Source organism: Heterocephalus glaber, unplaced genomic scaffold (assembly GCF_053883595.1).
Source record: "Heterocephalus glaber isolate CG9 unplaced genomic scaffold, H.glaber_assembly_v1.0 deba00000621, whole genome shotgun sequence".
NCBI classification, from domain to species: Eukaryota; Metazoa; Chordata; class Mammalia; order Rodentia; family Bathyergidae; genus Heterocephalus; species Heterocephalus glaber.
Window position 1 is genome coordinate 11,239,087 of NW_028258153.1, and position 24,001 is coordinate 11,263,087.

At 33.9% G+C, this 24,001-nt stretch overlaps 1 protein-coding gene across 1 annotated transcript in view; it reads right to left on the reverse strand.

Annotated features, from left to right (window-relative positions):
* The window catches only part of Spag16 (sperm associated antigen 16), a 773,985-nt gene that overhangs the window by 171,762 nt on the left and 578,222 nt on the right, over nucleotides 1-24,001 (reverse strand). Inside the window, exon 12 of the mRNA XM_087206154.1 lies at nucleotides 19,846-20,031. Within this exon, the coding sequence (XP_087062280.1) occupies nucleotides 19,846-20,031 (186 nt within the window). The remainder of the gene's footprint in view (nucleotides 1-19,845; nucleotides 20,032-24,001) is intronic.

Genomic DNA, 24,001 nt, shown 5'->3' on the forward strand with positions numbered 1-24,001 from the left:
TCAAAATAAAAATATAAAGAATAAAGATCATATGAAATTTATTGAGCTAAAAAGTACACAGCTTAAAATTACTTATTAAAATCAATTTATAAGAATTTTTCCAATAATCTATGTGTAAAAGGTGAGATGGGAGAATCCATTTTAACCTCAGAATTATGTTAGAATTTGATTCAACTACCTAGGTCAACTGTAGAATTGTCAAATCTTTAATATAAATATAATACATATATTTGGAAAGGAGTTATTCTAAGAGAAATAATGGGTTAAAAAAAGGTGTATTTTTAAAAAGTGATCCCTCTCTTAGTCAACTTTGGTTGCTGTAACAAATACATGGGGTAGCTAAGCCAACAAACATTTATATATCCAGTTCAGAAGACTAAGAATTCCAAGATCAAAGTGCCAGCAGATCCATTTTCTCATAAGAGCTTACTTCATGGTCTGAAGATGACAATCCTATTATTGTTATTACCCTTATATGGTAAGAAGTAAAGAGAGAGGGAACATGACCCCTTGTCTGGTTTTACAAGGTTACTAATTCCATTCATAAGGGCTCCACCCTCCTGACCTAATCACCTCCCAAATTCCCCACCTCTAAATACCGTCACATTGGCAATTTAAGCTTCAACATGAATTTGTTGGGACAAAAATATTCAGTCTATAGCAATTGACGTTATTTATTTTATTACATGCATATTCATGGGTATTTCCTTCCAACATGAAAGCTAACACTGGCATGTGAATAACTTTAGTCAGTAATACAATCACAAGTAGAAGCTTAGACAAGTTCTTATTCACTGGGGCATTTATCCTCTGTTGCTGCTGGACCATTTCTGCTAATATGTGGAGATTCTGCATATTTGCTGATGGATGAGATACCATACAAAGAGTCACTCCAGCTGCCCAGCTGAAACTTCAGACATCTGAAGAATGCCATCTGAGACTATCTAGCTACAGGCTTATCTAGAAGAAGCCCTACCAACATTTAGGGAGAGAGAGAAAATACCTAAATTATTGATGAATTTGGTGGTAGAAGATAGAATAGTTCTCTTATAATTCCTTCTGTTTTTCTCAGTGAAATAAAATCTATGTCATCATTTAAGAAGGATAAAGAATGAGGAAAGTGTTAGGAATCTGAAGGTAGAGGAGAAAAATGTGAAATACTCATCTCATGTAGTAGAAAAATCGACAAAGAAAATGTAGTAGGATCACCTTGAGTTGAGATTACCAAGTAATCTCATGATCCTGTGATTTCTCATCATGATTCTGTGATTTCTTTCTTAACCATGCTAAGCTGACCACGTGTAGCCATGAAATAAGCAGAGAATTTAGTTTGAGTTAGGGTTTTTATAAGTAGTATACATGGAGGAAGAGAGGTGTAAGGGAATTGACAATGTGAGAAGAGATCATTGCAATGAACCTGGGAACCCACTCATTGAAAGAAGAGGAAGGCTTCTTACTTCAAGGATAAAAAAAAGTGGGGGCAATTAATTACCAATTGAAATGGAATCAAAGAATTACTGCCATGAGAGCTGTTAGAGTACACAGTTTGGAAAGAGGTGCAATTATGCTCAAAGAGTAGACAAGGGAAGTGAATACATTGTAGTAAGGAAGTGAATACATTCGGAATTTAGCGTGTATTCAATGAATTTTCTACTCAAATATTGACATTGCATTTAATGAATAAAGTAAGCCAAGTGCTAAAGTATTCAAAATATGATAAAAATGGTCATGACCTCAGTATTTGATGATAAAACAGAAGAGGAGCTAAAGGCACAGTCTCAAAGCATGTGCTCATCACAAGTTATGCTCTTGGAGGTGCAGAAGGAAGGAAAAACGGTCTAGGAGTTAACATTAAAGAGTAAGAAGGTGATAGAAGCCATTGAAGTACATATTAATTGAATAAATATTTATTAATTACCCAGCATATCCCAAGCTATGTTGAGGCTACTCTTAACATACTAGTGAAAAGACGGGCCAGGGATTTAGCTCAGTGGTTTCGCTGCCTGCTGCGCAAGCGCAAGAACCCCAGTTTGATCCCTGGTACCATAAAAAAGACTAGTGAAAAGACATCTGGGTCCAGAGGGCAAGGTAGAATTTGTGTCAGTATCACAAGAACAAATTTAACCTTTCTATATATTTACACATGAATTAATATGTGATATATGTTTGAAAATCCTAAAATAAATTATATGTGTGCATCTCAGTGATAGCAGCTACATAATTAATATTCATTATGAGTTGTAAATCTCTTGAGAAAGATTAAATTCAGGGAGTTACAGGCTTCATTAGAAAAGGGAATCAATACCCGCAAGGGATAGCCAGTTTAAACAAGAAGATGAATTGTACATTGAAGAGATTGAGGACATAGAACATTATGCTGATGACAACGACTGAATTCCAAAGCATGCAGTGAAAGGAAGATCAGAGGTGAGTGAGAGATAGTCTGATTGGTAGATATAAGGACAATATCTACAATACAGTGGGTAACATTTTTGTGGTGACCCAGAAAAACAACACTATTAGCCTGATAGAGTTAATCCCAATATTTTAGAGGAAAAGGAATAATCAGTTTCAGTTTGGGGATTGAGTCCTTAAGTGATTTGTAGCAGTAAGGATATGAACACAGATAATGAGAATCATTATAATTCAGATAATGAAGAGATAATTTATTGTTATAGGTATCACTGAAAGCCTGTAAACTAAGGTGTTCTTATAAATGAGCTAGGAGGAAATAAAAGCAAAGAGTAAAGGAGATTGCTTATAAAATTAACATGTGTTTGTTACTAAAATATTATTTGTGTGAGAGAATTACAACTCATAATGAATATTAAGCACCCAGGTAGTATTTTAGGGATTCAGGGATATAATGTCTTATTACAGTTTTTATATACTTATATTAATTCATATATGTAAAATAGAAAAGTTCAATAGAAAAGTTTATTTTGGAGTTACCAGAAACTGATATTTTTCTAAAAGGTACATTTAATTAGTCACACAACTAGAAAAATAGGCAAAGAAATAAATTATAATTCACTTCTAAAATTTGATACATTAGGTGCTTTTACAAACTTGTCAGATATTTGGGCATAGGTAATCAAGAAAAAAACATTAGGTACCTAATTTATTTTGTAGTAATTAAGACTTTTATACAAAGATATTTTGTTTATAGGCTCAAAAGTTGCATTTAAAAACTGCACATACTTAGAAAATTTGTCATAAATTTCCAAAAATAATTTTAAGTCTTGAATTTTGGGATAGAAATTTTACTTGTTGAAACAATGATACATCATTCTATAACTTCAAAAGTGATTTTTAAAGGTCTTTATTATTTCACAAAAGAGTTTTGGAGCCTTATTCATCTGTATGTTTTAAGGAATCACATAATTTAAGTATGCATTTTACTAGAAGAAAATACTTTAAACATAAACAACTTATGATATATTAGTATGATCATTTCTAGTTGTTATTGCTGAGTAGCATTTTATATTGACTCTTGGTAATGCATATTATTCTACAGTTCATCATTTTCTTCCTTACTCAAAACCAAAAGAAAATGAAATATAACCATCACGGAAAATTTCACCTTCTTGTGAAAACTGCTTTAGACAATCTTAATTAGATAGTTTATATGTCACAGGTTTACATGTGACAAGCTAATAAAACCCAAATACCAATGGGAAAAGAAATATACAAAGACTCAATGGCACATCACTGGTGACTTACTACTCCTAAGGTTCTAAATTCTTTCCAATAATAGGGAAATTAGGACTCAACTACTCTTGACAGCTCAGAAAGTCAATCACTCTCAATGGTATTCCCTTTTAACACCTCAGGTAAGGATTAATTCATTGATCAAAGGCAAAGTAAGAGCTTGTCTAATAATTTGTATGGCACAGATAACACAAGATGGTTTCCTTTGTGATGTAAGGTTCACAAGGCAAGACCTCTGACTCCCTGATTCAGCACTGTACTCTCAGCTCCACAAATAGGACTTGGCACAAAGTGGACAAATGATGAATGAATGAATGAATGAATAATCAACAATAAGTAGGACAGAGATTTTTACTACTTATGTGGTGAACACTAGGAGATGATACAAGAAGATATGGGAAAAATCAGCATGGTTGACTTATCTAGAATATGAAACTCTGTTAGAGCTATTGCTTCCCCAGTGGAGGCCTCCACAGGTTTGCTGGTTGACTAAAGGTCAGAGCAGAATTTAATCATTCCATGGTTCTTAACTAAAGATAGTCCAGGCTATTTTTTTTAGCCAGGACACATATTACCGAGTTCTGCTTTTTAATAAGCATTGAAATTTCGTAGGAACTCATGTCAGACCATGTAACATTATTTAAAATGTCTACAAAAATTGTATTTCCTAGTGCATTAAGTAAACAAATTCACCTTTATTATCTAAAGATTTTCCCATCTAACAATATAGTTTTATATAAGAAAAGATTACTATAATTTCTCCTAAATGTTTATTTTTGGTATTTTATAGTGAATATTTTACTTTTATTTGATGGGCTTGGAATCCGTATTCATTTCAATAGTAACTGACTCAAATGTTAGGTATTTCTTTAAATGAAAACCATTTGAACAATACCAAAACAATGTTTGGGCAAAGTGATAAAATTTAGTGTTTGCTACTTCAGATAAATTGTTTTAACACAAGTTTAGTTCTGGAGTCATAGACAAATCATAAATGAATAAAATATCACTTTTGTCAGATATGTAAAATATTTAAGATGGTAAAATACTTGTTATTCTAAACTTACTGTTTAGCTAAATATTTAAATTTGCTTCATTAATAATAATTAAACTATATGCATAAATCTGGGTATTCACACACCTGCATGCATACATAACTGAAGCTTAAATAGAAACACATTGTGAATTTTATTTTTTACCTTATGTTGACAATGGCTATGTATCTTTTTATTTTAACATATATTAGTAAAGATATGTTTTAAAACCTTTTAGTCATTAGTATCAAGAAAGTATGAGATTCACCTATCAACCACACCATTTTTCATGAGGGTGGAAAAGGGGGGTATTGTATATTTTACATGGTGAAGAAAAAGGTTGGATTTTGTTAGTAATAGAGTAATAAAGTGTATCAATTTATAAAGTACATTTGTACACTCAGGTTGAAATATTGTTAGTTTTATTTATATTAACCCAAATTGTTTCTAGTGAACACTTTCTTTGGTATATGACAAACAAAAAGTTTATACTCTATTAAACATAACTTGGATACAAATTATACTAGCAAGTTATATAAAATAGTATTTTTTCATTTTTGATATGCTTTATTTGAGATATCAATGAATATCTCAGTGAAAGACTAATTAAACAGCGGGAAATACAGTTCCGAAACCTACATTGAAGAGATCAATAATCATAGCACTTCTCAGGTGTGATTATTATTAAATTATGCTTAATTATATTTAAAATCCTAGAACTAAAACTGTAAGTCCATTCAGTATATTCCAAAGGCTTAATGAATAATTAGCCTTTGTATCCAAGCAAAATATAAGGATATTTGTATTTTCCATCTTAACTCCTACTGTGTAATGTGGCACGTCAAATATTTTGACTTATCTATGTTTTTTTTTCTACTTTTCAGCTGAGTAATTTGTTACTTTTGAATACTGTCAATCTTTTCTTGGTATTTCTTATATAAAGGCATAGGAATATATTTTAAAATGCTAATGATATTTACCTCTTATTTGTTGATCCTTGCAAATTGACATAAAAGAGCGTTCACATCAAGGTTATTGCAGCGACTTGCTCAAGGTGTTCTACGCACACACACAAACTGGATCAGTTATGAGAGAACTCAATTTTTAAATTACGCTATAACTTGCTAAATAAAATATGAACCTTAGCTTTAATATGTTTTTCTTCATAAAATAGATATTTCTTGAATAATACTTCTTAACTGTACTTTTAGGGGCAGAAATGAAAGTGAAAAATGTTGGTATTTCTATTTTTTTCATTTTTGTGCTATGTGTTTATGACAGTGATACTTAGATATTTCAAGCCTATATTTCAAGCAGAACCTAGTCATTTGAATATAAATGAAAATTCAAGAAGATGTAATAGTTGATTTATTATCCTGGTGGAACAGGATATATTAATCATAAGAGGTCAATTTAAGTATCTTACCGTTTCTTAGAATGTAACATAATTATTCTTCAAGTATTACTTCAGCAGTCTGTTAATATATACCCTGGGTGCCTTTTCAAGTATAAGAAGGCAAACTGGAGATCTTCACAATACAAGACACATATTAATGTACTAATAATACATGTCCTTGAGTCTTAATACTTCTTTTTACATTATTATATTTTAAAACCATTAATACTGTACAATATGTCCTTCTTTGCTAGCATAACAAACTTTGTAAATGAATCATAAAGAAATAAAATATATTAACAGAATAATTTATAGTACTAAACCAATTTTTATTACTTTTATAGTAATGCTGTTTAGTAATAAAGAAATTTTTATATTTCACAGTTCAATTTGGTGCATTATTTCTCCAAAAGAAATTAGTAGTATATATCATTAATAGAAGACAACTAACTGAAACAAAATCATAGTATTGCATGTCTTTTTAAAAAATTGGTTTCTTTACCTACAGTCTTCTGTTTCTCTCATCTCTTCTAGCCCATGGTTATAACTGACCAATGAATTATTAAATTAAGAAGGAAGTGATGCTAGTATGCAGTAGGGAAACTCAATTCTCTTCAAGAGAAATGTTACATGAGAAAAGAGAAGGTATTTCTCATTCTATGGCTCTGTCTGGAATTTGAGTTGATACATCCAATTAGAACAGCCTTTTTAAAAGTTTAGAGTAATGTTCTAATGTATAGCGAATGAGCCATTTGCTTTTCGGTCATCTCAAAATGCAACAGGTCATTTGTTTTCTCTTTATCTTATAAATCACAATATCTCAGAAACTCCTGTTAGCTTTCTTCTCCAACTCTATCCAGAACACAAACAATTCTATGACTCCACTGACCCCATCATGGTTCAAACTCTCTCCATCCTTTGCCTAGATTGTTGTAATAATTTCCTAGCTGGTCTTCCTGCTTTCACCTTTCATCCTTTTACTACCCCTCTGGCACAGTCTAATCTTAAAATAGTAAGCAGATCATCCTATTAAAGTGTTAAGCAGATTGAGACTTCAGATCAAACCTTCTAGTGGTTTCCCATTCTATTGAGCTTAATAAAGGTCAAAATCATTGAATTAGGTGGCAAAGCCCTAGGCTGTATACACACACTCATACCTCTACAGTACACCCATCTGCTTCTTTGTTCCAGTTACACTGGCCTTCTTGCTGTTCACCAGTTATCTAAGTCCTACCACCACCACATAAAAACTCAGAAGAGCCTGAAATATTCTCCCAGATATCTGCTTGGCTTTTCCCTTACTTAATTAGGTTATCCAATTTTATAGTAAGAATTACCTTGATCTTCATGGTTAAGAATGCAATCCTTTCCAATGCCCACCATTTCTTTCCATCTCCTATGCTTTATTTTTCTCCATAATATTTATCATTATCTAAATGCTACATAACATTATTTATTATTTTTTTATTTTTCTTACTTTCTGCCTCCTGATATAATGATATCTACATTTGTCTATTTTGCTCAATGCTGCATCTTATTGATTAGAATAACACAAAATGCTCAATGCACTTATGCTGGACCTGTAAACAAATTTATAAATCTGCAAGTACAACTACAACATAGGTATCATTTATATTTCATTAGCTCAACTACAACCACAAAACTGGTTCTCATTAGTAAATATGGTCACTATGCAATAAAAATTGAAATTCTTGGTCTTTTGAATTGTTTAAATCATTTTTGAATCAGTGTTCTAATAAGACACATATGATGTTATATTCTTATAACTTATAACTACTAAATTTTCATGCAATCCAACCATTGATTTGCAGATATTGCTCCTGGTAAATAAGACATCATGGACTCCAAAATATTGTGACAAATATTATGGACAAAAGGTGAGAAGAGACAAGAAAATAAAATGTAGAGAGAGTTAAATAGTTATTTATTATCACCACGGAGTTTTCATTTTTGTCCCATCCAAATCATTTTGAGAATATTTCAGATTTGTCTTAGTTACCTTGATAATATTCAATGTGGGGCAAACATATTACCAGAGTAATATTCTCAAAGCGCCTATACTGGAGCAGGCAGGTTAACATACTGTGACAAATAGGCTGGGAATAGTTTGTCTCAAATAAAATTAAAGTTTATTTTTTTATTTTTTAAGAATTCCGAGAATAGTATAGGCTAACTGAAGGTATGGAATAGGCACAACTTTATATGAAGCAGGTATGTATACAGTTGTCTGTCATTTTTAAACAATTAGCTTCAAGAAATACTGTAGTCATTGATGTCCAGTTTCACCATAAGGAGAAAGAACATAAAAATGATGGCTGTACTTTGACTAACAGTACATAGCTACATCTCATTAACAGAGAAACTGAGAAATACCATTTAGATAGAAAGTCAAATTTTCATCTAAATGTGGAGGAGATTCTAGTAAATAGCTAATACTACTGTGATAGCCTTTCTGATCACTAAATATCAGTCCCATCCTTCCTTCCAAATACAAAGTATTCACTAAACTCTTTCCACTACTCAAAAAAGGAGACGACCCAATGTCACATAGAGTTACTGCATGTTTCTCATGGTCTATGATCTCTGAATGATGCACAATATGTTCCAGAGTTTTCACTTATGTTGGGTGACCAACTAAATAAAATATTTTTCTGCTCCCCACTGCCACCTCCACAAACTCAATGCATAATAGTGAAATGTGACAAGCTGCATTATCAACTTGACTGACTTAAGAGCTGCCTAGGGGATTAATAAAGCACATTTCTGGATATGTCTGAGTAGGTCATGGAGGAGTGACCTTGGAAACTATAGCTGATCATCTGTCCCATCCTCTCTGGTGCTTTTCCCATGCTCTGCTTTCCAATTGCCATGAACTATGCATCTTTTTTCTACCACACTATTCCACCACGACATTCCTCCTTGGACCCATCTAATGATGGACTGAACCTTCAGAAATTTTGAGCCTGAAGAAACCTCTTCTTCTTTAAGTGTGGGTGGCAGGTATTTTGACCCAACAGTGTGAAAGTGGACTGATATTTGAAGCAAGGACAGAATAACTGCAACACAAAACATTTTGTTTGAATAGTGATAAAATACTGGGCATCTTGAGGGACTTTTCCCTGGAACTGAAAAATGTTCCTTGATTAGACCATGACAGGCTCCCAAGAAAAGTTCTTCTGCCTATTTTTTTTCTGACTTCAAGAATGTCTTGTCTATTATTTTCTATGAGCACATCTGAAGTGTGTGCTATAGTCAATGTTTTTCTTGTTAACTATGTGTCACTAGAGATCTGCTTTTTGGAGCCAAATTTGGAGCACTGAGGACTATTTTATACTTTGAAGGGTCATGGAGATATTAATGGCAGGCTCATAGTTTCCTGGTGAATACAATCCTCTCACAAATTTAGTAGGTTTCTGATTCATTTGCTTCCAAGTAATAAGATGCAACACAAGTCAACAAATTAAAAGAACATGTTCTTAAACTGGCTTTCTTTTTTTCTCTTTCTTCAAATTAGCAAGGGCTTATAAAAATGTAGAAATATAAAGAAGATTTATCTCCAATAATTTAGGGTAAAGAAGCTTTGAAAGTTATTTTACCCTTGTTACAAACTATGAAATTCTTGCCTGTGTAACATGTTTTAAAAACATCTAGGGCAGCTACGCTCAATTACCTTTTGGCTATTTCCCAGAGCTACAAGCTAAGTAGGTAAATACTACACTTTCCAAATATTAGAGTGACAGTATAACTCAGCCAAATACACAACTACCTTGGAAGAAAACCAGGAGGAGTTACCAGAATACCTGACATGATATTATAAATAGCAGATCCATTGCATATTTTATAATTGCTAAAAATTGCTACATTTTAAAATTATTTATAATTTCATTGAAGATAGTGATTGAGTCTGACAATTTTCTTTTATCTATAACATAGCCCAAGGGGCTGGGGATTTAGCTCAGTGGTTCCGGCACTTGCCTTGCAAGCACAAGGTCCCAAGAGTTCAATCCCCCATCCAAAAAAATAGATGGTCCTGCCACTCCTAGCCCAGAGGTAGGGGCATCTGAGCCACAGTCCCACTGCTCCTGGTCCAGAGGAAGGGGCTTGCAGGCCACCATCGCTCCTGCTACTCCCAGCCCAGAGGAAGGGGCTTCTGAGCCACTGCCCCACCACTCCTGGCACAGAGGAAGGAGCTTCTGAGCCACTGTCCCACCTCTCCCAGCTCAGAGGAGGTGAGCTGCGTGGGCACCAACAGCATTCCCTCCCAGGTTGAAATGAGAAGACACGTAAATAAGTCTCAAAACCAGACTTCCAGATCACCTACAGCAACCCCAAAGGGAAATGAGATGGAACACTCTGATACTCAAACACCTGGACCCACTGAACTGGCAACAAAAGGGGATCTGGAAAAAATGAAATCAGAAATAATTTCTCAAATAACAGGAGAAATTGAGCTCATAGAGCAATACATGATTAATAAATCTAGAGAGGACCTGAGGAACATTATGAAATCCCAACATAGGAAACAAATGGAATCCATAAAACAGATGCAAATAGATTTCCAGGAGATGAAAAACTCCATTGAAAGTCTACAGAGCAGAATGAGTCAATGTGAGGACAGAATTTCAGATATAGAAGATAAGATTGCAATTAGTGACCAGGAAAAGAAAAATTGCTTCAAAATTATAAGGGAACATGAGAAATCAATCCAGCAGCTGCTAGACAATGCAAAGAAGAATAATATAAGACTGATTGGAATCAAAGAAGAAACAGGAGAGACTGCAGATGACATTAAAAAAAACTCTTCACAGAAGTAATGGCAGAAAACTTCCCAAGGAGGGAAAAAGAACTTGACATACAGATAAGTGAGGCATATAGGACTCCAACAAGCCTTGATCAAAAAAAAATCTACACATAGGTATATAATTGTTAAGATTCCAGAAACTCAACAGAAGAACAAAGTTCACAAGCAGTTAGAGAAAAGAAACAAATCACATACAAAGGAAAGCCCATCAGAATCACAGCAGACTTCTCAAAGCAAACCCTCAAGGCAAGAAGAGCTTGCAGTGACATATTCCAAGCCCTAAAAGAAAACAGCCTCCAACCCAGATTGATGTACCCTACAAAACTATCTTTCAAAAATGGATGGAGAAATAAGATACTTTCATGACAAAGAGCACCTTAGGAACTTCATGGATACCAAACCAGCACTCCAAAAAATTTTAGACAATATCCTAGGAACAGACATTGAGGATCATGACCCCAGGAAGCAAAGCAGAATGAACCCATCTGGCATGACAAGAAATTAAATGTAAAGGAGGAGAACTCAAAACAAACAAAAAGTCATGGCAAGGATAAGTCAAAACGTTTCAGTTATAACCATCAACGTTAATGGTCTCAATTCACCAATCAAAAGAAATAGACTGGCAGAATGGATCAAGAAGCAAAATCCAACAATATGCTGCATACAGGAAACACACTTAATTCAAAATGAAGTTCATAGAATGAAAGTTAAAGGGTGGAAAACAATACTCCATGTGACAGGAACCAGAAAAAAAGCAGGAGTATCTGTACTCTTTGCAGATCAAGCAGATTTCAAACCAACACTGATTAAGAGAGACAAAGAAGGACATGACATCCTTGTAAAGGGAAGAATCCAAGAGGAAGAGATGACAATCATAAATATCTATGCACCAAACACTAGTGCACCCAACTATATAAAACAAATATTAACAGACATGAAAAGTCATATATGTACTAAAACAATTGTAGTGGGGGACCTCAACACCCCACTGTCACAAATAGATGAATCAACTAGACAAAAAATAAGTAATGAAATACTAGAACTCAATTGAACTCTTGAACAAATGAACTTAACAGATGTTTACAGAGTCTTCCACCCCACAAAATCAGAATACACATTCTTCTCAGCTTCACATGGGTCATTCTCAAAAATAGATCACATACTCACACATAGAACATGTTTAAGTAAGTGTAAAGGAATTGAAGTTATCCCCTGTATATTATCAGACCATAGTGTGATGAAATTGGAGATCCATAGCAAAAGAAACTCAAAAAGTTTCATAAACAAGTGGAAATTGTACAACACACTTCTGAATAAACAATGTGTCACAGAGTTAATTAAAGAAGAAATCAGACAGTTCCTTCAATTAAATGACAATGACAATACAACATATCAGAATCTATGGGACAAAATGCAAGCAGTCTTACAAGGGAAATTCATAGCAGTGAATACGCATATTAGGAAAACAGAACAAGCCCAATTAAACAACCTGATGCTGAACATCAAGCTTCTAGAAAAAGAAGAGCAGGACAAACACAAAGCTCATACAAGGGAGGAAATTATAAAGATCAGAGGAGAAATCAATGCAATGGAGACTAAGAGAATGATACAAAAAAATCAATGAAGCCCAAAATTGGTTCTTCAAAAGAATCAACAAAATTGACAAACCCTTAGCCAACCTTGTCAGGAAAAGGAAAGAAAAGGCCCAAATCCATGCAATTAGGAATGAAAAGGGTGAAATGACAACAGACCCAGCAGAAATCCAGAGGATCATCAATACCTACTTGCAGAATCTATATGCCAATAAGATGCACAACACAGAAGAAATGGACAGATTCTTAGATATATATGAATTAACAAAGTTGAGCAAAGAAGACCTAAAAATTCTGAACAACCCAATATCAACCAATGAAATTGAAAATGTAATAAAAATCTTATAAACTACAAAAAGCCCAGGCCCTGATGGCTTCACTGCTGAATTCTACAAGACATTTAGAGAGGAACTACTGCCACTACTGTTTAAACATTTCAATGAAATTGAAAAGGAAGCAGTATTCCCAAATTCATTCCTGGAAGCAAGCATCACCCTGATCCCCAAAGCAGGGAAAGACCCAACTGAAAAGGGGAACTATAGGCCAGTCTCACTAATGAACATAGATGCAAAAATCCTTAATAAAATACTGGTAAATAGAATGCAGAAGATCATCAAGAAGATCATACACCCTGATTAAGTGGGATTCATCCCAGGGATGCAAGGATGGTTCAACATATGCAAATCAATCAATGTAGTACACTATATCAATAGAGCCAAGGACGAAAACCATATGATTATCTCCATAGATGCAGAAAAAGCATGTGACAAAATCCAACATGCATTTATGATAAATATTCTACAAAAAATTGGAATAGATGGTCTCTACCTCAAACTGATAAAAGCTATCTATGAAAAAACAATAGTGAGTATCATACTAAATGGCAAAAATCTGAAATCCTTCACACTCAAATCAGGAACAAGACAAGAATGTCCACTATCACCACTCTTGTTCAATATAGTTTTGGAAACATTAGCCACAGCAATTAGACAAGAGAAAGAATTAAAAGGAATAAAGATAGGAAATGAAGAAGTCAAATTGTCATTATTTGCAGATGACATGATATTCTATATAGAAGACCCCAAGAAGTCCACCAAAAGTCTTCTAGACTTAATAACCAAATTCAGTCAAGTAGCTGGTTACAAGATCAACAAACAAAAATCAATAGCTTTCCACTACATGAATAACATACTCACTGAGAGAGAAATAGGGCAATAGCATCCAAAACACTGAAATATCTAGGAATCAACCTAACGAAAGAAATCATAGACCTCTTCTCTGAAAACTATGGCACTCTGAAAAGCGAGATTGAAGATGATATCAGAAAATGGACAGACATCGCTTCTCTGGGGTATGAAGGATTAATATAGTGAAAATGGCCATACTTCCAAAACTGCTATATAGATTCAATGCAATTCCAATTGAGATCCCAGCAGCATACTTCATGGACCTTGAGAAAACAGTCCAAAAATTCATTTGGAACTAGAAGAGACCCAGAATATCAAAAACAATTTTAGGTAATAGAGACATAGCAGGGGGTATCTCAATTCCCAACTTGCAACTATACAACAAAGCTACTGTGATAAAAACAGCATGGTACTAGCAAAGAAACAGACCTGAGGACCAGTGGAACAGATTAGAAAATGCATAAACAATGCCAGACACACTCAGCCATCTCATCTTCAATAAAGGAGCTAAACACCCTCACTGGAGGAAAGATAGCCTCTTTAACAAATGGTGCTGGAAAAATTGGGTTTCAACTTTCCAAAGATTAAAACTAGACCTATATCTCTTGCCATGCACAAAACTAAAGTCAAAATGGATTACAGATCTGAATATTAAAATAGAAATTCTGAACCAGTTGGAACAGAGGTTAGGTAGAACTCTTGAAGACATTGGTGTAGGAAAAGATTTTATGAACAAAACCTCAGTTGCCGTGAACTAGCACAAACAATCAACAAGTGGGATCTCTTCTTATTAAAAAGCTTCTGCACAGCAAGAGAAACCACCATCAGTGTGAAGAGAAAACCCACAATGTGGGGAAAACAATCTTCACCTGCTTTTCCTCGGACAAAAATCTATCTAGAATCTATAAAGAATTTAAAAAGATCAGACCTCCCAAATTTAAAGACCCAATTCAAAAATGGGCATCTGAAATGAACAGACATTTCTCAGACAAAGAAGTAGAAATAGCAAATAAATACATGAAAAAATGTTCAACATCACTGGTCATTTGAGAGATGCAAATGAAAACAACACTGAGATTCCACCTCACTCCAGAAAGAATGGCTGCTATCATGAATAACAAATAACAAATAACAAATGCTGGCGGGGCTGTGGGGAAAGAGGAACCCTGCTCCACTGCTGGTGGGAGTGTAGACTGGTGCAACCACTGTGGAAATCAGTATGGAGATACCTCAACGAACTCGGACTGGAAGTCCCATTTGACCCTGGTATTCCACTGCTGGGGATCTTCCCCAAAGAATTAAAAGAATCATACCACAGCAATATTTGTGCATGCATGTTCACAGCAGCACAGTTTATAATAGCTAAAACTTGGAAACAGCCCAAATGCCCATCAACTGGAGACTGGATAAAGAAAATGTGCTTTTTTTATATAAAATGGAGTACTATTCAGCTATAAAAAATGAGAAATTAGAGACATTTATAGCTAAGTGGATGCACATTGAGGCGATACTCTTAAATAAAATAAATAGGACATACATGTATAAATACCCAATAATTTCTCTGGTGTGAGAAACTAAAAGTGTAAATAAGGACTAAAAGGTATAATAGACAATATGAAATAGGAAGAAATGGGGCAAAGGGGAAGGGGAAGTGGGAGGGGTAGGGGAAAGGAATGAAGGGATTGGAATTAATATAAGAAAATGGAAAAATGGAAACAAAATCTTTGTAAATAGGGAGGAATGGAGGGGTTGAAGGGAGGGCTGGGCAAGAGTGAAAAATAAGAACCAAGAGAGACTATGTAAAGGTGCAAATTTCCAATGATGAATGTCATTATACTGTATACCTAAAATTTACCAGTGATTAGAATGAATAATTGATAAATCAAAATAGGAAGAAAAGGTCCAAAGAGGTAGGGGTAGTGGGCAGGGCAGGGGAAAGGAAAGAAGGAAAGGAAAAATGATGAGAAATGGAAAAAAATGGAAATAAAGTCTTTGTAAATAGGGAAGGGTGGAGGGCATGAAGGGAGGGCTAGGAATGGGGAATATGTAAGAACCAAGATGCATCATGTAAAGGTACAAGTTCCCAATGAGAAATGTAAATGTGTTGTATACCTACAATGTACCAATAAAAGAATTTAAGAAAAAAATATAGCCCAATACTGTTATCTTATGAATACTTATTGATTAATGTCATGTATAAATGTGTATTAAGAAATACAAATTAGTATTTACAGCTGACTGAGATTTTTTCTAGTTTTTCTGTCTGGTTTGCATCATTGTCTAGATTCATAAAGGATAAGACAGCATAATTATACTACATTTTGAACATGGAGTAGCCAAGGGAAACAGTTTAAAAAAAAAACTATCTTCATATATATTTGTTGATTCACTCTATTCGTGTGTGCACGTGAACCACCACTTGCCATGCACTCTGCTCAGAGTACAATAATGGAGTCGTGTGTGTGCGTGTGTCCAAGTATGCACACATCCTATAATACTGATTTTTAAAGAATATATTTGAAAATTGAAAAGAGAGAGAAATCAATGAACACTAATAAATGTATATATATTTCTGCTTCATATATATGAACATTCAGAAGATCATCAAATACTGCTAATACTCATAGAATCTTTACAGAGTGTGAATTCATTTAGATTAAGAATGTCATAGGGCAGGGGATTTTGCTCAGTGGTTTCGCCACCTGCTGCGCAAGCTCAAGGACCCGAGTTCAATCTCCAGTACCAAAAAAAAGATTGTCATAGATACTGTGCATGGATTCTTATTAACATTTAGTAAACCTGAATCTTTATCTAGAGTCTTAATCTGGATTATGTTTCACAGTGCCCCATCTTGTCAGTGAGGAGCTAAATGGATAGTCTTGCCAAGGCACATCCAATCCAGGAACAATCACCAAATAGCTGGTGATATGCTACCAATTAAAGCATACTCAAAACTGAGCCAGGAGCTCAAAGGGAAGGGTCGATGGTAACAGAGGAGAATATATTCTAACCTCTTCATTCTCTTGTGAACAATAGCATGCGCAAATATAAATTCTTTCTTCATCAAGAAGTATGGAGCATTAAAATAAGTTTATATCATCCAGGAAAACACAGCTTCTACACCCATCCTACCAAGGTAAATAACCTCTTGCCTTCCATCATTAAGTCAGTTCTATTAACCTGTGAAATTTTAAAGCCAGATACTAGTTTTAGACATATCTACACCATATTGATCTGTGAGTAATTATGAATTGGAAGGTGTTTTTTTATTATAGCTCTGAATGATTTATCAATAGCCCTTACAGAAACATTCAATTTCTCTCTTACTTGTCAATATTTGTCCACTTCTTCAGCTTCAAAATTAGTACAGTTTTTTGTCATTTATGATGAACATCTTATCTCTTGATGCTGATGAGAAATTTTGTATTTAAAGAATTTTGGTACCAGTCAGGAGCAATTTTAACTGATTTTAATCTCTTATGTCAGTATCTACTGGGTAAAAATAGGAAAACCATATTTGGATAACAGGGTCATGGGAAAAGCTTACAAGTCAAAGTGTTTGAAATCATTCTAAGATGAGCAGTGTGTACTGAGAATCAGTTTTTTAACCACAGTTTTATATAAACATTCTGAATAATTAAGAGATTTGAAGAAAAATTTTAGAATGGACTACATTCTTCTATAAGGATCTTCATTTAAATCAAAGGTGATAAAAATTAAAATTAACTATTAGTGTTAAAATTCCAGTAGCTTACTATAATACATATTTATGAAATCAGGTCACATAATAAAGAAGATTAATAGAATTAAGAAATATATATGATTAATTATTCTAGATAAAATGTTATCCATCTGAAAATTAAAACATACCTCAAATTGTTACTATTTTACATAGAATTAGGTCAAAATGTATCATGCTGTGCCATGCTTTTCATTCAGAGTATGCTAAATATTTTTAGCTAAAGTATAGTTTTTTTCTTCAATTTTTATTTGTTATTAGTACATGTTGGCAGTAAGTGATGATTACATTACTCATGAGGAGTTAGTACATGTATATAACACATATTAATTCTTTTGTTCAACTCCTTCCCTTTCTCTCCCTCCCCCACCTCTATTTCTTGTTCCCTTTCCCTTTTGCACAAGATCTCTCTCCATGTTTCCTATTATCTATCTTCTCTTTTGCTCTTTGTTTATATTTTGGATTTCTTCATATAAGAGAAACCTTTATTTAGCTGTAGTTTATAACTCAGATGCAAGATGCTATTTATACTCCCATGTTTGGATCTGTGGAAGTTCATATTAGGACCTCATTTTAACAGCAAGAATTTAAAAGACAGGGCAGTAAACAATGAATCTATATAACAGGATTGTTAATTATGTATACTGAATAACTGAAAAGAGGAAGAAAGAACACTAAGGTTATATGGCAAAAGCAACTTTAGGAAAGAGCTACTGACCCAAGGACTGAGTAAATAAAAGGAATAGGGTGGAATTGTTAAGACTCACAACCTTGAGGGTGGGGTATGGCTAATTGGTAGAGCACTTGCCTAGCATGCGTGAAGCTCTGAGTTCAACTACCAGTACTGAAAAACATTTTTTTTTAAAAACCAGAAAAACCTTGAAGAGGAGGCTTTTGAAACTTAAACTCAGCCCTCTGAAGAGGAAGATTTGTCTGTTGGTAATGGTGCTTCTCTGCTCAATTTCATCTTGCAGAGATGGAAACAAAGCCAACTGAAAGGGCCACCTGCTTGCTGAGGCTACTGTTCCTGATGATGCCATGGTTTTGGAAAAAAACCTGCCACCTAGATTCACCTGCTGTGATGCAAACAAACTTCTTTTGCTGATGAGAAGAAGAAATGGGATGAGGCTCAGTAGAATGCAAGGCCACCAAAACCCCTTAGGGAGAAGATAGGAAGCATTAAGTCGCTTTGTTCAGCTCCAGGTTTATAGTCTCCTGCATACCCCTCATATAGGCAAAGCCTGCTGGTCAGCAGACAAAGCAAAGGGAACAGTGTGGTTTGCAGAACCCAGCTTCAGCATCACAACAGCAGAGTAAAGAAAGACGAGTTTGTTGTTGAGAGAAAAGAGCTTAAAACTTGTCACATGGCTTTAAACAATAATCCATTTATGCATAGAATTAAACGTGGAATCCTACCAGAAAAAAAATATCAATTTTGTAAGTACCTACTTGCTTTCCCTCCATTCTCTGTGTCACTCATGACTCAAGGAAGAATGGAGACAGGTTGTTCAAGGCACCTACAGTACACATGACCCTAAATTAACAGTCCTTTTTCTTAAAGTACCTCCACCTTTCTCTTACAAAAATAAATTACACTGGATATGTAACAATTGTTTGCCTAAATTTTAAAGAGTCACTATTCTTATTTTGTGTCCTGGGCATCATTTCAATGATGAAAGTGATCAGAAGTTTGACAGACAATTTATAATTTCTCAGCTAAAACAATTAGGATACCAGGTAGTACCTAACTTACCTTTTTTTTGGTATTATACCTGCATAGCTAACAATGTAATAAATAATCAAAAATACATGTGTGACAGAAGTTTTGACACTGTAAACATAATGTATTTGTCTCTAGAGTTAAGATTAAAACAAAAAACTTATAATTCACATTATAGTGTATAGGACTTCGCACACAATATACTGCATTATTTCTTAAAACTTGTGAATTGCTAAGAAGCATTTAATTAGGGAAAACACTACAATGCATCAAAATGAGGTGTAAATTACATAAATATTTCTATCATATTCATGTCTATTAGACTAATCTGGATAGTACTGTGACAACAAGCCTAGAACTAAAACTCCAACTGTTTAAAGAAGTGCTGGTCAGTACCCTGTTTAAAACAGTTTCTCAATGAAGCAATTCTAATCTTACTTTGCAGGCTTGATCCTACTATCTACATTTAGAAAGAAATTATTATATCAACAAAGATTAATGGAGTTGGAAATGGATTTCACTAAGATTATTTAAGTCTTATCAATTAAAAGTTTCTTTTAATGTTTCATAGTGGTAGCATCAAGGAGAAAGAAAGTAACTTTACTATATAGATATAGATATATAATGTTTAAAGTACTTCTTACCTATTAACATCCCAGATTTTACTAGTTGTGTCCAGTGAGGCAGAAGCCACAAAGTCACCACAGGAATGCCACGTGCATGACCAAACTGTGTGGGTATGTCCTTCAAAGGTCAAAACGCATTTGCCTGTAGATAGGTCCCATAATTTAACTGAAGTGTCACCACTTGAGGTTGCCAACTTGTCACCACTGTTTGTAAGAACATAAAAAGATAATCTGCTTTAAATGTATTAATAATTAGTTAATTTTCATGAATGGCCACAATCTGAGTAAAATGTGTAGGTGTATTTGTGTATCTGATTTATTTTTACTTGTAGTGGCATAAACAAAGGATTAACCTTATGATTTTATTGAGTCTACACCATCACTTACCTGGATTGTTTAGTAATTTGAGCTGATGAGGAAAAGTTGCTAATGTTTTTCCATTAATTATTCTAGATTATTCCCAATTCACCAAATTTGTTTTTATTAGAGTGTGCTGGGTTCAAGGTCATGTTTTTAGTCTGTGTAGATGATGTGAGCTGAGAATGAGGACAATTTAGACATGGGGTAAGACAATTTCAAAAGCACAATATGAAACAGGCATGGTGGCACATGCCTATAATCCTAGCCTGGGATATGTAATGAGTTCAAAGCCAGCCTGAGCTACATGGTGAAACCCTGTCTCAACCATCCCTTCAACAAAAAAAAAAAAAAAAAAAAAGGAAAGAAAAAACCCACACAATATGAACCAGGAAGTCAGCATTGCTTACCTATGCTTGGAGTAACTAAATGCTCCAGGGTGGAGCTTGGTTGATGAAAAAAGAAGAGAATCCAGAATGCAATGGCTTTGCACTAGATCATTTTACATGAAAGAGTTTTCAAGTGCAGGTTGGTTGAGGATGAATCATTAGATTTTCCATTTAGGTCATTAAAAGATGTTTTAAAAGGCACTGGATTTCTAATAATGGACATAAAAGCTAGTTTGAAAAATAGCTGGATATCAGTGATTAAAAACATCTATGTTTTGTTTGCTTTTTGCTTTGTGGGAGTAAATATCAGTTGCAAGAAAATTCACTTTTATCATACTCTTTACATCCTCCTGCATTCTGTCCTATTTCTATGTGTTCCTCTAGCAACTTTCTCCCACTGAATAGTAATGAACCGTTTATTTGTCTCCCTCCTCCATCTGAGTTTTAGGATGGAGAAACATGTTATTTTCTATTTGTACCGAATCAAGCATTATGATTGGCCACATGAGGTGCTCAGTAAATACTTCCGAATGAGTAAGTATATAAATGGGTGAAGGCATGAATGAAGTCATCCTATAAATGGACAAGGAAAAATAATTGGTATCCCTAAGATACCAAGAAATGGCAGGGTCAGGAAAGTGTTTTCTTTGCTTGTTAGCAGATTTGGTTATTTTTATGCTAAGAGGTAAATGAAATTTGTACTGGCACCACAGAATTTGCTACCATTGAGAGGGGAAGCTTGAAGGTGCTGCAGAGATGATGATTATAGAGTGAAGATATTCTCATTAAAGTTAGAAAAGGCTATTTATTTTATTTTTTAAATTAGCATAGTTGAAAATTTTCTGTGTGACAGGTAGTCCTTCACCAATAGAAAATGAAAAGTGCTCTTTGCTTTGCATCAATTGCTTATTTGTACGTATGTTTGCTATCCAGAATTTTAGTTTTTAATATTGACTCTCAAAAAATACACCTGTCTTTAAAACAGCCAAAAAAAGAAACAAAATTATTTAGGTGCATTTTGTTCTCAAACATATCTTCCTGATGGGCTGGCAGGTCATTACAGAGTAGTTTCGTTTTCACGTGATAATCACTGTGGTATATTTCAGCCTGTGGCTAAAACACCCTCTCATATAACTTTTATATATGTCTCCTTAAACCATGTTCTAGGAGAAACAAAAGTATAACTGGAGTAATTGCACCTGGAATGAAGTAGTATTGTTTCTTCAGAAGTCTCCTAAACTATTATTTAATCGATGTTACATCCAAGATACATTACACATTTCTGAATATTCTTTTGAAATTATTTTGCCTTTTAAAAGGCATAATTTGAAATATTTAAAGTTGCATGCTTTTGGTTCATGAAAAAATGAAAGATATCTCTGAGGGCTTCAAGAAATGAGAAACACAACAGTGTCCTCAAGTGGAAAAGAGGAACCCTAAGTGAAACAAAGGCAGGTTTCCAAGGCTCCACAAAAAAAAAAAGGTGCCAAAATAGTCAAAATCAGCAACAGTGGGTATTACAGACTGACCGTTTCTGTCCTTTATCCCCCAAATTCATAATCCTAATTCCCAATGTGACTGTGTTTGGAGATCTAGCCTTATGAGTGTGGGGACGGCATAAAGGAATTAGTGTCCTCCTAAGAAGAGGAACACAGTAGGAAGCTAGTCACTTCCAAGGGGCAGAAGAGGGCCCTCCCCAGAACAAGCCATGCTGGCACCCTGACCTTGGACTTCCTAACACTGGAAATAAAGTCCTGTTGTTTATAGTAATCAGTTTCTGGAATCTTGCTATGATAGCCTAAATTAAATAAGACAGTATGCACATAGATCAAGTTGCTAATTTTTAGCCTAAATCATTCCAATTTAGGCTTTTGCCATTTCACAGACAAATATCAACTAAATAATGACCCTGTAAAAATTCCCAAAGACATAATTGGAAATTTCACCTATAAGCATTTGTATGAGTATAATACACTCTGTAGGACTTACAAAAGTTGAAAGTTGAAAGAGATACCCAGACAAAAGGAAATAAAAGTATAGGTGGAATAGATATATTAATATTAGACAAAGAGACACCATAAGGCAAAAGTATGTTGTGGATAAAATAAGTCCTTGTATAGTAATAAAAGAGAGCTTGAACTATATTATATAAAATATAATGTACCTTAACAGGCAAAAAAGCAATAAAGTTAAAAACACAAAAACAAAAATGCCTGTTCTATTACAAAACTGAAAGTTTTAGACACCACTTTTAATTTAGTTTTCTACTTTAAAGATATGGGGGATTTGAAAAGTAAAAATTAAAAATTTCAATGCCCATCTATAAAATCCTTTAACAAATAACTATAGACAACATATTGTTCTCACATATACATAGAACATTTATTTTTAAAAAGAACATATACTAAGTAAATCAAATGTTATAAATTGAAGAATTATTGCTATTTTCCTACAGTTTGATTAAGTAATAAATGAACAACAAAGCTATATATCTTTTAAAAACTATATGTGCAAATTTTAAAAATTTTTAAGTAATTTACACATCAAAGAAGATATGTTAGAAGGTAATTGAATTAAATGAAAACAAAACATATAACAACTATGATATAAACTGAAACATATATTTTAAAGGAAAGTTAGCCTATTCTAAAAGATTGGCTAAAAACTTTTGCACTAAATATAAAATTTTAAGTTAGAAAAAATACTATAGAAAAGTTTAATGAAAGATCAATAAAGGTCAAAACAGTCCTTAAAAAATAATAAGTAAATCTCTGCTTAGGATGAGAAGGAAACAAAAGAAAAATTCTCTCCACCTGACTATGAAGCCAGGTACTAAAGATTTTATAAAATTCTAAAACAATATCATTATTTCCATTAATTTTCTTTTGTTTTATGTATCATGTAGATTTTCATAAAAATTTTATGTTAACATGCTATACGTTTATTATAGTTAATTAACCAATATATATTTAAATTTTCTATTTCATTTTATCTATATTTAAATCATTAGATATACAAAAATTGGGGGGAAATTCTTAACAATTTTCAACATCCTAAAGGGATCTTGTGTTAGTTAATTTCATATGTCAATTTGGCTATCTGTGTCATGGTACCTGGAAATTTGGTCAAATATCAGTCTACATGTCTTTGGTAAACTACGTCTTAAATAAGATTAACATTTAAATCAGCAGACTTGAAGTAGATTACTTTCTACTGTGAACGGGGCTCCTCCAATCAACAGTTTCTCCCAAGAAAGAATCCTGCCTCCTAACTACTTTCAGATTTAAGCTCCAACTTCAAAAAACACTTCTCATTTTCTCTCTCTCTCTGTCTCTCTTGTGCACTCCACCCTCAACACTTGATTCTACTTCTGTCAAGAATCCTGATGCTTGTCTGAGAACTGATGCCTAAGAGAAACTTTTGTACAT